The following is a 14741-nucleotide window of genomic DNA, read 5'->3' on the forward strand; positions in this document are numbered from 1 at the left end:
AAAAAAACTAACTTACCATTCTAATACCCACATGATCAGTTCTGCTTTAAAACTATATGTAATCAAAGCTCTCCCAGGTTTGTATTAAACAGGTCAAATGTTATGTTTTATTTGTCAACATACATGTAGATAAATTTACAGGCCAAAGTCTAAAATCATTGTATATGTTTACACTTTTTGTACAATGAACAATTCGTTCATATTTATCTAAACCTTCAATGAGATTACAGTACAACTGATACATTGTTTTTTTTCCTCTATCTGTCTTTGCAATAGTTATATGATTACACCAAATTTATAAAGTTAATATCTCACTTTATATTTACCCTACATTTCTTATTTTACTGACAGAGATAAAGACAAAGAGTCAGGTTGACAATTAATGCTTTAATCCATGGCCAGTCTTACAATACATGTGCATGTCTAAGACAAGAAACCTGTTAAATGTTGTACATTTTTGTATTTGCAATGCATATAACTTTATTTTTGTATTGTGTTTACCAAGATTGTAAATTTTAGAATTTGGGATAGAACACAGACCTTCAATTTATTAAATTATAAAAGGCAGGTACATGTGCAAAAATTTATGATGCTCTCTTGAAGTCTCTTCGCCTCTTTTCTTATTATATAACGTTGCAGGATCCTGTTTAACTTTTCAAAATTGTTAACTTATATTATGTAAACAAATATAAAGAATGTAAAGAATACCAATAAAGTCCTTCAAAATTAATGACCCATTTTTAAGTAAAATACAGGATTATATCAATAAAATAACTCTTACATAATTCAATCAATTCAAAGCAGCATACATATATCTACAGTGAAATATAAAGGGCTAATAATTTTTATCACATTTTTAGCTCACCTGGCCCGAAGGGCCAAGTGAGCTTTTCTCATCACTTGGCGTCCGGCGTCCGTCGTCCGTCGTCCGTCGTCCGTCGTCGTCCGTCGTCGTCGTCCGTCGTCGTTAACTTTTACAAAAATCTTCTCCTCTGAAACTACTGGCCCAAATCAAACCAAACTTGGCCACAATCATCATTGGGGTATCTAGTTTAAAAAATGTGTGGCGTGACCCGGTCAACCAACCAAGATGGCCGCCACGGCTAAAAATAGAACATAGGGGTAAAATGCAGTTTTTGGCTTATAACTAAAAAACCAAAGCATTTAGAGCAAATCTGACATGGGGTAAATATGTTTATCAGGTCAAGATCTATCTGCCCTGAAATTTTCAGATGAATCGGTCAATCGGTTGTTGGGTTGCTGCCCCTGAATTGGTAATTTTGAGGAAATTTTGCTGTTTTTGGTTATTATCTTGAATATTATTATAGATAGAGATAAACTGTAAACAGCAATAATGTTCAGCAAAGTAAGATCTACAAATAAGTCAACATGACCAAAATGGTCAGTTGACCCGTTTAGGAGTTATTGCCCTTTATAGTCAATTTTTAACCATTTTTCGTTAATTAAAGTAATCTTTTACAAAAATCTTCTCCTCTGAAACTACTGGGCCAAATTAATCCAAACTTGGCCACAATCATCTTTGGGGTAGCTAGTTTAAAAAATGTGTGGCGTGACCTGGTCAACCAACCAAGATGGCCGCCACGGCTAAAAATAGAACAAAGGGGTAAAATGCAGTTTTTGGCTTATAACTCAAAAACCAAAGCATTTTGAGGAAATCTGACATGGGATAAAAATGTTTATCAGGTCAAGATCTATCTGCCCTGAAATTTTCAGATGAATCGGTCAATCGGTTGTTGGGTTGCTGCCCCTGAATTGGTAATTTTGAGGAAATTTTGGTGTTTTTGGTTATTATCTTGAATATTATTATAGATAGAGATAAACTGTAAACAGCAATAATGTTCAGCAAAGTAAGATCTACAAATAAGTCAACATGACCAAAATGGTCAGTTGACCCGTTTAGGAGTTATTGCCCTTTATAGTCAATTTTTAACCATTTTTCGTAAATTAAAGTAATCTTTTACAAAAATCTTCTCCTCTGAAACTACTGGGCCAAATTAATCCAAACTTGGCCACAATCATCTTTGGGGTATCTAGTTTAAAAAATGTGTGGCGTGACCTGGTCAACCAACCAAGATGGCCGCCACCGCTAAAAATAGAACATAGGGGTAAAATGCAGTTTTTGGCTTATAACTCAAAAACCAAAGCATTTTGAGGAAATCTGACATGGGATAAAAATGTTTATCAGGTCAAGATCTATCTGCCCTGAAATTTTCAGATGAATCGGTCAATCGGTTGTTGGGTTGCTGCCCCTGAATTGGTAATTTTGAGGAAATTTTGCTGTTTTTGGTTATTATCTTGAATATTATTATAGATAGAGATAAATTGTAAACAGCAATAATGTTCAGCAAAGTAAGATCTACAAATAAGTCAACATGACCAAAATGGTCAGTTGACCCCTTTAGGAGTTATTGCCCTTTATAGTCAATCTTTAACCATTTTTCATAATCTAAGTAATCTTTTACAAAATCTCCACTGAAACTACTAGGCCACAATCATCTTTGGGGTATCTAGTTTGAAAAATGTGTCCGATGACCTGGCCATTCAACCAAGATGGCCGCCACGGCTAAAAATAGAACATAGGGGTAAAATGCAGTTTTTGGCTTATAACTATGAAACCAAAGCATCTAGAGCAAATCTGACAAGAAGTTAAATTGTTAATCAAGTCAATATCTATCTGCCCTGAATTTTTCAGATGAATTGGACAACTGGTTGTTGGGTTGCTGCCCTCCAATTGGTAATTTTTAAAGAAATTTTGCCGTTTTTGGTTATCTTGAATACTATTATAGATAGCGATAAACTGTAAACAGCAATAATGTTCAGCAAAGTAAGATCTACAAATAAGTCAACATGACCTAAATGGTCAATTGACCCCTTAAGGAGTTATTGTCCTTTATAGTCAATTTTTAACAATTTTCATTAATTTGGTAAATTTATGTAAATTTTTACCAAATATAGTTCTCTGTTACTAATGGGCAAAGTTCATTATAGATATAATTGTAAGAAGCAAAATCGTTCAGTAAAGTAAGAACTTCAAACACATCACCATCACCAAAATAGAATTTTGTCATGAATCCATTTGTGTCCTTTGTTTAATATGCACATAGACCAAGGTGAGCGACACAGGCTCTTTAGAGCCTCTAGTTCTCTAAAATTTTGGCAAAGAAATTTATTCTCTACTAATTTCCTTTGAAAGGATGACGACGATAAATGATGGCTAAATGTTTAGTATCCAGTGGCAAATTAAATGTATGTTCAACTTCAGAAGTGAAAATATTAAAAGTGATATGAATATCAACCTTTCTTAATACATGTACATGTACTAACATTACCAACACTCTGAACCAATTTTTAACATGATAGGTCATAGGGCTGTAAACATCATAACCTGACATATTATTTTAACTCTGGGCAGACCAGTCTGTGCTTTCAATCATTATTGTTGCATGCTTAGCTGAGAAACAACATTGAACAAGTATCAATTCTAAAATCGTTGATTTGACCAGGGTGGCGCTTTACCTTGCCCACTCAAAGGGAGCACAATACCACTAAAAAGTTTTAAGACAAATAAAAATAATCTCAATAATTAATTCACAAAATATAATTGAATTTCATCATGTTGATGAGCTGACAACAAGCATGTGGTGATCAAATGTTAAGTTTTAAATTATATCTAAATTAAATGTAAAATATTTGACTGCATGTACATTTGTACTCTCTCTGATAATACTACAACAATACCTAAGAATATTTTAGGATGTTCGCTACTCTGTTTAAAAATAACAAGCTTTTTAAAAGACCGTTATAAAGCGAAGTATATAAATAAAGAAACTAAAAAAACAGAAAAAAATGGAGGGTCCGTGTGCTTGTTTTCGAGATATAAGCTGTTGAAAATTTGGCGGGAAATAATTCTCTCTAGATTTTTCGTTCACTTAACATTGGCACCTATTTTGTTTAAAAAAACTATGAAAAATAACAAGGATTTCATAAGATTTGGAATATGGCTTTTTAAATAATATGTAATAAAAATATGAAAAGAAAAGTAGTGGTTAGTGGGCAATTTTTTTTAATGTCAATTCATGGATAAATCTGGATAAAACCAGAGGATTTCGAAAATCGGGCAAAAATTCAAAAAGTAGAGGAGCAAACATCCTTAAACAAAACAAATGGAAAAAGCTTGATTTAACTTGTAATATATCATGGTTTTAGCAAAAATATGTTAACGTGAGAAGTGTTTATGTCAGTCCCTGTTTTGTTATTTTTTAGGGTTCATAACAGCCTTTACCAAAAAAAAATAGACTTAAGTCCATACTTAGCTTAATCAGATTGGACATAATTTTAACAAGAACATTTATGACATGCTTATTATTCAACAAAATCAAGTCAATGTTTACATACATGTGGGTTTTAGAGTTAATTATAAATCTCACAGATACATGTTTCAATGTTTTACCAAATTTAGTAAGATTCAATTAACCACCATGTAAGGACATATGATATGCAAGTCAAATCCACAGGGAATTAAACAGATAACTAAAATGGATTAATTAATAACATTAAAGGATCATGATGGCCATCCTATTGTCAATGTTTAATGTGGTGTATTCAAATGAATTTAGACAATCAATATCTGAAAAGGACAAAGCGTAAACCAATTTCACTTCCTTTATCAGTTGTCTCCTTCAGTGCACAACAAATCTAAGACACACCCCTTCTTAACAACCTCAGGTAAACAGATACTGACCTACTTATAATTCAATAAGATGGGGTAATATTTGAACAAATAAATGTCAGATAAAGGTGTAAATTCTGTTGATAATCTTACATAACTGAAATATCTTAACAGTACTGGAGTCAACCATCTGAGACAACCTTAAACCTAGACATTATGATGACAATATCACAATCTGATAAATCCATTTATTAATATATGATCCATTGTAGAATAAACTATTTTATCAACTTTACCATGATAAGAATTCAAGTTCATTAAAGGTTTATATATATTCTTAGTGATTCACCTTTATACAGAGATGATTTACACTATATCAGTTTAAAGAAAAATTGCCTGCATATTTTTTTGTATTTACATGTAATAAATGTGTACTTTTTACCAAAAAATGTATTTTTTCTTGAAGAATTGTGTAGGCAAATACAATTTTACACAAAAATAAACCACAGAATATATTGTAGCATTTTGACTCACTCACTTGTTTAATACGCTGACCAAATCAGGACTTTGTAAACAGAGATTTTAAATCTCCGCTACAAAACTATATCTTTACCTTAGATATTCCATCACATTTAACTAGAAATCAATAGTATTCTAAATCATGTTCATGTCATGTAAATTGTCCTAGGTCAACAAGGCTTTGGCCAAAAGTGAAGCTATCAGGTCAATGGACAAAAAGTAGCAGTATTCAACCACCTTTCTTAAAACACTGAAGTAGTCATATGATCGTCAAAAAACTTTTACTGAATAGATAGATATTTATTTTGCGAATATTCAAACCAACCTTTAGAATTCAGAATGTATACCTTACAATGCATCATACATGTACAATGTACATGAAAATTTATATTTTGAACCGAAACGTATATCAGTACTTGCATTGTGTATCTAACTATCTTTATAATTCATACATGAACATTGTACATGTAATATATTGATGATACCTCATCTAGACTAACATACACAATGTACTTTCTGTTCATTGTTGATCACCTATACCTTATTTTATGGTTATTTTTGGTCATAGATCCCTAACATTTTAGTGTACATGTACATATATAAACACATCCCTGTATTTCAAATGTTTAGATTTGATCGTTCTTGATGTCTATTTCATTACATAAGTTGGATTTAATATATATATATGCACATACAAAATTCACTACCTGAACAAAACTTTAACTACATCTTGAAAGAAGTAATTGTATATATACATTTGTATTGACCAGGAATTTAAATACTCTTTCCGATGTTTTTTCACTTTTTGTATATTTACATGTTATTTATTCAAACTAGAAAACAATCCTATAGGATAACATTTTTTTGTACACTTGTACTTACCTTAACTGTTGCTTTTTTAAATCTTGTGATGGCCTTTTCTATTAAACTATGCACTGGAATCTCACCATCTCCACAGGGAACAATAACTCTGACTCTATCAAAACAGACGGTCACTTTCATTGGCATTCTTCATGAAACCAATTGTAACAGTCTACACATGTACATAACCTATGCATTTCAGATCATTCACATCTATATATCTACATCATCAACGAAAAGTATGATCAACCTGAAATTAACAAAATTTTATTAACTGTTAAATTTTTACATTTTTGTTTCCCCTCCCCACCCTGGTCAAAAATAAGCCTTGAGGTTAAAAAAATTGTTTCAATAAAAAGTGCTTGAAAGCAAAGGGATTGATAATCTAAATGAGTACATGTACACTCAAATTGAACACAAACAACTGAACAAGTCAAACCATTCATGTCACCATGCTAGGACATTACGCTAAAAAAAAAAACCCTGCCTTCCTGGTCTGTTTTTAATGGGTAGACCAGAGGAGGGGAAACATGCATTCTTTTAAATGTCGCCTAATGCACATTTCAAGATTTGCAATGTAATAACCATTGCTTAGCAAAGGAAGATGTATATTGTGCATGTACTTTGTATATCCTAGACTATGTGGCTCTTTAACATGTTTAAATTCTGTGACTGTGATGCCATTTTTGACAAGAAATTGGATACAGAATCTGAATATGAAATGTGCATGTACTTTGTAGATATAGATTTATATGCAGACCTTGTGACAGGTCCATGATTTCAAAAAAGGAGCCTTGATTCAGCTAAGCATACTCATGGTTACATCTTTCTCTGTAAATGGCTTTATTTCCTGAATAAATTTGAAAATTTTAGTATACATTGAACATGTCTATGCAGTATGTGTACTTATCATTTTTTCACATTTGTTTCTTCATAAGTGAGGTAGACAAAAACATGTCTGTTTCCTGCCTCCTGACCAATTCTATGTGTTATATATCCCCCTTCAAACATTTTATTGTAATGCAAAAAAAAAATATCAAAGCAGTTTAGTTTAATGTTATTAGAGATGACCAATCCTCCATGAATTTTCTCTTACTACATGTAGTTTATTATCTAATTTAGTAAAAAAAATATTTAATTAGATGAAAAACAATTGAATAATATACAAATATCACAACTTTAAAAATTTTGAACTTTCAATTGTCATGATTGTGCATACTCGAATTAACACATGAATTGCAGTGGCAGATCCAGAAGGGGGGTCCATGGTTGGGAACCTCTACCTTTGTTTTGACGATCAATGCATTTGAATTGGGACACCACACACACACACACCCTCTTTATCCTGGGTTTGGAACCCCTCCTTTTGAAAATGTCTAGAACCACCCCTGAATTGTACAAATAAATCTGATCTTGTAAGATTTTCTCAGAAGAAAAATAATAAATTCAAAATCCAATCAAACTACAAGTATTGTCAGTACGACAGGCGACAGAAATAATAAAAAAAATCATTGATTGGTACAGAAAATATCATTTAAAAATTAAAAATAAGCAAAACATCACATTTTCATTGTTAATTATTGTTACTATTAGTGATTTCACTGCATCTTCTATGTTCATCAGACAGAAGTGACCTAGTTCATATATATGTCACATGTACATGGACATGTAATGTATACAATACCCTTAGGATCTTACAGCCCACCCGTAGTTGTACATATACATGAAAGGAAAGATATCTATACCAAATGGTGGTGTAAATAATGTATTTATGGTACAACAGCAACCTACTATAAATGTACAATGAATAATGAGTTCGATATTGCTTTACTTTTATGAGACTACTTTTAGATCCTTTACTCTTTCGATTTTACTTTGCTATCACTATCAGTATCTGTATCTAGTCTCTAGACTATGTCAGTATGTGGCTTAACCTGTTAACATGTTTAAATTCTGTGACTGTGACAAGAAATTGGATACAGAATCTGAATACGAAAACGTACCTTATTTTCTGCAGTGATAATCCAGTGTCAGAAGAAATGAATTGATACTCCAGGAAATTAAAAGACGCGGGGGTCGGGTGACATACCCGAAGTAAAATTATATTTGTAAACACCTGGTAAAACACGGTCGTCTGCGCAGTTTTTAGACACAATATCACACTTTTTAATAAGTTTTCGGTAATCCCATACAAAATTGAATTACTTGGTATAGCTTTACAACAATCTTAATCATTTATCTGGCAGAAAACAATCAAGGTAAACTGTTTCAATTAACTTTGATGACACATATCATGTTGAGATATATTTACTTGCCTCGTTTCCGCTTTGGAGTTTCCTAAGGGATGTAACTGTTCATTTATTTTTGTTAGATTGCGAGGCGATCACCTTTGCCGGCTGTCTGCTTGTTGTTGAAATACTAAAATATTCCTAGAATCATTGTTCAAATGACCTCTCTCACCTTTGTTTTTGTTTTATTCAGTTATGTTTCAGAAGAACAAGGACATTGGATAGGCTTTTGATTGATATCATATACTGTGCATTTTCGTGCACCTGTCACTTTTTTTATGGCAAGCAAAAGTGGACAAAAAGAGCTATTCTCTAATATTAAGAATTCATTTTTGATATTAAGAGTTCATTTTTTATTATTAAGAATTCATTTTATGGATATTAAGAAATATTTTTTTCATATTAAGCCTTGAAATCATTTTCTAATATTGAAAACTTAATTTCTAATATAAAAAAAAGAAAAACACTATTTCTTAAAAGGGCACTAGCTCAGTACGAGATAAATACAAAATCTGATTTTTTTGTTTGTTATTCAATCAAGAAATAGTGAAATAATATATCGCTTTTAGTAGCCAGTATGGTTCAATTTTGTCAGTCAAAATAAGCTAAGAAACATTGATGATGAATTATTCACTTCACTCAAAAGAGATGATTTCAGCTTTCCAATTGTGAACTTTCCATTTCTAAGTAGCAACATTCCAGCAGCACCTGCATACGGGGTATATATCTCCCAATTGATACGATATTCCCGTTCGGCTTGCATTTCCTATCATGATTTTCTTGATAGAGGGTTGCTGCTCACAAGGAAGCTATTAAACCAAGAGTTCCAAATGGTGAAGTTGAAATCATGGTGAAGTTGAAATCATCTGTCCGTAAATTTTACGGACGCCATCACGAGTTGGTTGACCGTTATGGAACAACCGTTTAACAAATGATATCGGATTTGTTCCTTACGTCGTAACTACAATCCCCTTCCCTTTCATGAATGTGACCTACCGAATTATACTATTTACCGTATTTGTTATCACATAAGCAACACGACGGGTGCCACATGTGGAGCAGGATCTGCTTACCCTTCCGGAGCACCTGAGATCACCCCTAGTTTTGGTGGGGTTCATGTGTTTATTCTTTAGTTTTCTATGTTGTGTCATGTGTACTATTGTTTGTCTTTTTCATTTTTAGCCATGTCGTTGTCAGTTTATTTTAGATTTCTGAATTTGACTGTCCCTTTGGTATCTTTCGTCCCTCTTTTGCAACAAAAATCAAACTGATTCGATAATAAATAAATAATTAAAAACGATAATTAACATTTATTTTTAATCGGAAGTTAATCAGATTGCGTCTAGACTAAAATACACACGAAACGAACTTACACATTATCGAGCATATGCCCAGTATACTGGTTATTTTATAATTTGGATAAATGTTTTACATTTTCATAAATCAAATATGAGAATTTGAGTCAAATCGGTGATTATGAATTTGACAGCTAGTTAAATATTAAGAAATCCGCAATTTTTAATATAAGGAATTCATTTTTATAATTAAAAATTCATTTTCAAAATCAGTTTGACAACCTTGCCCTATTCGAAAAGAACTTAAAAGATCATAAAAGGTATTCAGATATTTTTAAAAAGTCCGTTTGTTTTAATTTTCCTGAGATCTTTTTCAAGTACTTTCAATATCATCCGAAGAACACCTTCGGACATAGTAACATAAAGGAAATGGGCTACCATCCATGCCACACCATCAGTACTTGCACAGCAAACAACTCGAAAAAGCAAAAGAGAAGCGTTTTTAATGCTGTTCGTCATCTCAAAGTAACATTGAGGCCTTCAACACAAAGCAAACAAAACGTTTCACATGCAGTTCTTTTTGCCTTCTAAACTGACAAAAGTGTGCTTATCCTTTCCTAAGCCAAGAGTTTATAGTTTAAGGGTTGTCTTTGGTTCATGTCTGTCATATTTTTTTTTTATCGTAAATTGTTTTGTTTTTAAATTTGACCAATATTTTTTTTTCTTCAATGCAATTGTTTAATTTGTTTTCATGTCATGACCTTTCATAACCGATTTTAAAAAGGTAAGGTTTTTTTTCATTGTTATGGGAGGAATTGTACTTAATTTTCATTTGAGGAAGACATAATCTTTCAATCAGTATACATGTCATTATGTGACTGGAGCTGTCATGCAGTGACTGCATGTATCATGGAGATTTTGTTTAGTACCTATTCTGACATCGGACTAGAACTTTTGTAAACTGGCCCCTGTTTGTCGTGTATGATTTTTAATTTTAGTTCATTTATATGTTTTTGAATATAAAAAAGAAGATGTGATATGTTGCCAACGAGACAACTCTCCACAAGAGACTAAATATCACAGAAACCTAACAGCTATACAGGTCACCGTACATGGAGTTTAGTATGACGTCCATTTTCACTGAACTAGTATACATTTTTAGGGGCTAGCTGTAATCCGCCTCCCGGTTCGTGATTTTCTCGCTGTGTTGAAGACCCGTCGGTGGCCTTCGGCTGTTTTCTGCTCTTTTGTCGGGTTGTTGTCTGACACACTCCCCATTTCCATTCTCAATTTAATAATGTTTTTGACCCGTAAGAATTTTTATCAGTTGCCTTTGCAATCTTTTACTAATAATACTAGGAAGATCCTTCACAAACATACAGTTTTAGTGGACAAACCCAAGTAAGAAATGTCGACAAGAAAGGAACATAAATAGAACCATACAAAAACTACACGCATTCAGATGCATAGATACATACAATCTTGCTTATTTAAGTCGCTTCGTGCAGAAGTGCATCTAATGCGTTCCTTTCCAAATTGAAATAGTTTTTGCTGCTATCCCAAATCAAAGTTATGAAACCCATTTTATCAGAATCATTTGGTTAACAATCCCATTTGATAGTGTCTCCTCCAAGACAGTCTTAAACATCAAAAGTAAACATTGCTAGTTTTCAGTGTTTTGTACAAGTTGGCTGTTAAAATTTTGCAACACAGTTTAACATAGAACCCTATGAAAACAATGTAAAACATCCAAACACATTTTCAACACTGATCTGTGTCCACACTTGTACGATTTAAAAATATATAGATGTTATTTCTTGATCTTGAAGATTAGCTATAAGTTCCATAAAAGATCATGAAGGTTAACAAATTTATCATGACCAAAACATTTTAATTCCAAACTGTCGATATAAATATGTAAATGTTCAACAACAAACAAATAAGTCAGTTAAATACTGATAAATGAAACAAACATTTTTCAAATTTTGCTTATTTTCTCTTTATCATGAAAAAAAAGCACATGTTTCTACTTGTTGACTGCAAAAACAGAATGTCCTTTAATACATAAAATATGAAAAAAAGGAGGTAAACACAACTCTCTTCTTCAATAGAGGTCTCAATTGCTTCACACACCCACAATTCTATTTGAGGATATACACACATTACATGACTTACTCCTGAGAAAACTCTAGGTTTTTTCTGTTGGGGTTTAAGTTGCTCACTCAATCGTTTTCCCATGTTGTGCTTTGCAGACTGTCGTTTGACAAATCGTCTTTTGATAGTTTTTCTCTCTTACAATGGCGTTGCCGGTTTTGGTTTCAATATGCATTGGGAATCTTTGTTGCTGTATTGCAACTACATGATTATCGATCTTATTCCAAGTTTAATGTAGTTCTTAAAAGGTTGGCTATATTAAAGTTCAAGTCATGAAGTATGCTTTTAAAACACTAGGCTTTGAAGTTTCGATTATATAGTCTTGTCCCTTTTTATTGGCTCACCTGGCCCCAAGGGCCAAGTGAGCTTTCCTTATCACTTTGCGTCCGTCGTCGTCGTCCGGCGTCGTCTGTTAACTTGTACAAAAAATCTTCTCCTCTGAAACTACTGGGTCAAATTTAACCAAACTTGGACACAATCATCATTAGGGTATCTTGTTTAAAAAATGTGTCTGTTGACCCGGCCAGCCAACCAAGATGGCCGCCATGGCTAAAAATAGAACATAGGGGTGAAATGTAGATTGTGGCTTATAACTCTGAAACCAAAGCATTTAGAGCAAATCTGACAGGGGTAAAATTGTTTAACAAGTCAAAATATATCTGCCCTGACATTTACAGATGAATCGGACAACCGATTGTTGGATTACCACCCCAGAATGGATAATTTTAAGGAAATTTTGCCGTTTTTGGTTATTATCTTGAATATTATTATAGAGAGAGAGATAAACTGTAAACAGCAATAATGTTCAGCAAAGTAAGATCTACAAATAAGTCAACATGACCTAAATGGTCAGTTGACCCCTTAAGGCGATATTGCCCTTTACAGTCAATTTTTAACAATTTTCATAAATTTTGTAAATTTTTGTTAATTTTAACAAAATATTTCTGTAACTAATAGGCCAAGTTCATTATAGATAGATAATTGTAAGTAGCAAGAATGTTAAGTAAAGTAAGATCTACAAACACATCACCATCACCAAAACACAATTTTGTCATTAATCCATCTGTGTCTTTTGTTTAATATGCACGTAGACCAAGGTGAGCGACACAGGCTCGTTAAAGCCTCTTGTTCACCACCTTGCAAACCTCAGTTTTCAACACTCGGATTGATGTAAAAAGTAGTAGATGTGGTATGACTGTCATTGAGACAACAGTACACCAGGGTCCAATTACGTACCTATTGCCCATCTGGTCGTTATTTTGAAAACAATGTAGTAGCATATTAAGTTCACCTGCCTCTTTGATGTTTATGTTGCTTACTTCTGGGATAGGGGGTGACCAAATCTTACTGGATATCGAATCTGTGCAATGAAACCAAGGTATATTTGTTCCTAACATAGAAAAGAATACTTGTGGTTGTCTCTGCAAACACTGGACTTGTTAAGGCTTATACAGTTGGTTCTTGCTGAGATTGAGATTGATATCTGGAAAGTTTAGATCACCCTAGCCATGTTATTGCCTTTTCATGATTTGTACCTTTATAGTTAATTCAGTATTCCTGATATTGTCTAATATACATTTTCAATCAGTCCACCTTGTAAAAGTGAACAGACAAGTCAAACATTGAAATAACATCGAAATTGAATTTTCAGATTTAATTTTTTTTTTTCATAACACTGCAATTGATTCTTAGCAATGAAGTAAACTTTTCCTTAATAAGATGATTTCAAACTGCAACATTGACAAAAAAGGTATTACCAAAAGTCAAAGCCTTTGAATTATCACAATAGTGATACTTTTAAAATTAGTAATAGAACATGCTTTATCATGTGTTTTGTTTTTGTTTAATTTTGATTAATATAAAGTATATTCAATGTGACAATGTTTGTCCCAATCGTTTCCAAAGCTATGTACAGTTGTATCCCTACAAAGAAAGTTTGAATGATTATAAGGAATCATTCTCCATTATTCTGTCAAACATCATAATAAGTATTGTTCTGACCTGTCAGACAGATTTCATTGAAACTTGTATTAGCAAAAACATTTTGAATAGAGCGCAAACTAATTGTGTGCCACCATTTTATATAAAAGAATCTTGATCTTATCCTTGCTTCTAAAGTTTTACCTATATAAAAAAAAATTTGGTATGATTGCCAATGAGACAACTTTTGCAAGAGGGACCTTTTCCATCCAGTGGCAAGTTAAAAGCATATTCTGGACAAGAATTGGATATAAACCCTACTTTGTGCTAAACTTACACTGTATTTTTATCATGCTAGTTCACAATCAAACAGTTCACAGGAAGACGTGTCACACTACCTAGACACATTATGCTGTCTACAAGCCAACCGGTCTTTGTTCTGACACCTTAAAGCTTGGTGCTTAGTGAAGAACGGTAGACACATCAAACTACCTTAAAACATTATGACATTTCAAAACAGACCATTCTTTGCTCTTACTATTTAATGCTAGGTCGAACCCACAACTTCCACAATCAGGGCAAGTCTGCTTCTACTAGACACAGAGTCTGTTGTTGTGTATCAAATGTTTCAACCAGCATATACTAGAGAAGAAAGAAATAACACACATGTTCCAGCAGACTTTCATTTTAAACACCAATCCTCTTCTCTTTATGAATGAATGATTGCTACTAAATGTATAGCTGCATGTACTACATCCACAATTAATATGATGATACATGAATATACACTGCTTTGTTATGCAATAACATGATTTTTTAACATTTTAGCATAAAAGTAAGAAATGGCAATCTCTCCTGACATATAACTCTTGACTGTGAACCAGCTGGTCATTACTCTTACTTCTGAATGCCATTCTCTTGATGAAAAGGGTCAAATATCACACTCAAATTTTTGGTTCGACCAGGGTGAGAAACAAACACACAATTCTCATAATATGAACTCATAACCATGAG

The 14741-nt window shown here is 32.8% G+C and overlaps 1 protein-coding gene across 21 annotated transcripts in view; it reads right to left on the reverse strand.

The window, feature by feature from the left end:
* LOC139513304 (partitioning defective 3 homolog) overlaps positions 1-8406 on the reverse strand; it is a 51812-nt gene extending 43406 nt beyond the window's left edge. For 15 of the 21 annotated variants that reach the window (XR_011662424.1, XM_071301690.1, XM_071301685.1 and 12 more), the window contains exons 1-2: positions 8074-8406; positions 6092-6320 (exon numbers count right to left, since the gene is read on the reverse strand). Coding sequence is in view for 20 of the 21 variants with exons in the window: in XM_071301690.1 (XP_071157791.1) it covers positions 6092-6217 (126 nt within the window). In the remaining variant the exon portion in view is untranslated. Of the gene's footprint in view, positions 1-16; positions 93-6091; positions 6321-6830; positions 6916-8073 lie in introns of those variants that run through there. The other 6 variants (XM_071301686.1, XM_071301680.1, XM_071301673.1 and 3 more) reach the window with 4 other exon arrangements.
* Positions 8407-14741: the final 6335 nt, after the last annotated feature.

Source organism: Mytilus edulis, chromosome 2, assembly GCF_963676685.1.
Source record: "Mytilus edulis chromosome 2, xbMytEdul2.2, whole genome shotgun sequence".
In the NCBI taxonomy this organism is placed as follows: Eukaryota; Metazoa; Mollusca; class Bivalvia; order Mytilida; family Mytilidae; genus Mytilus; species Mytilus edulis.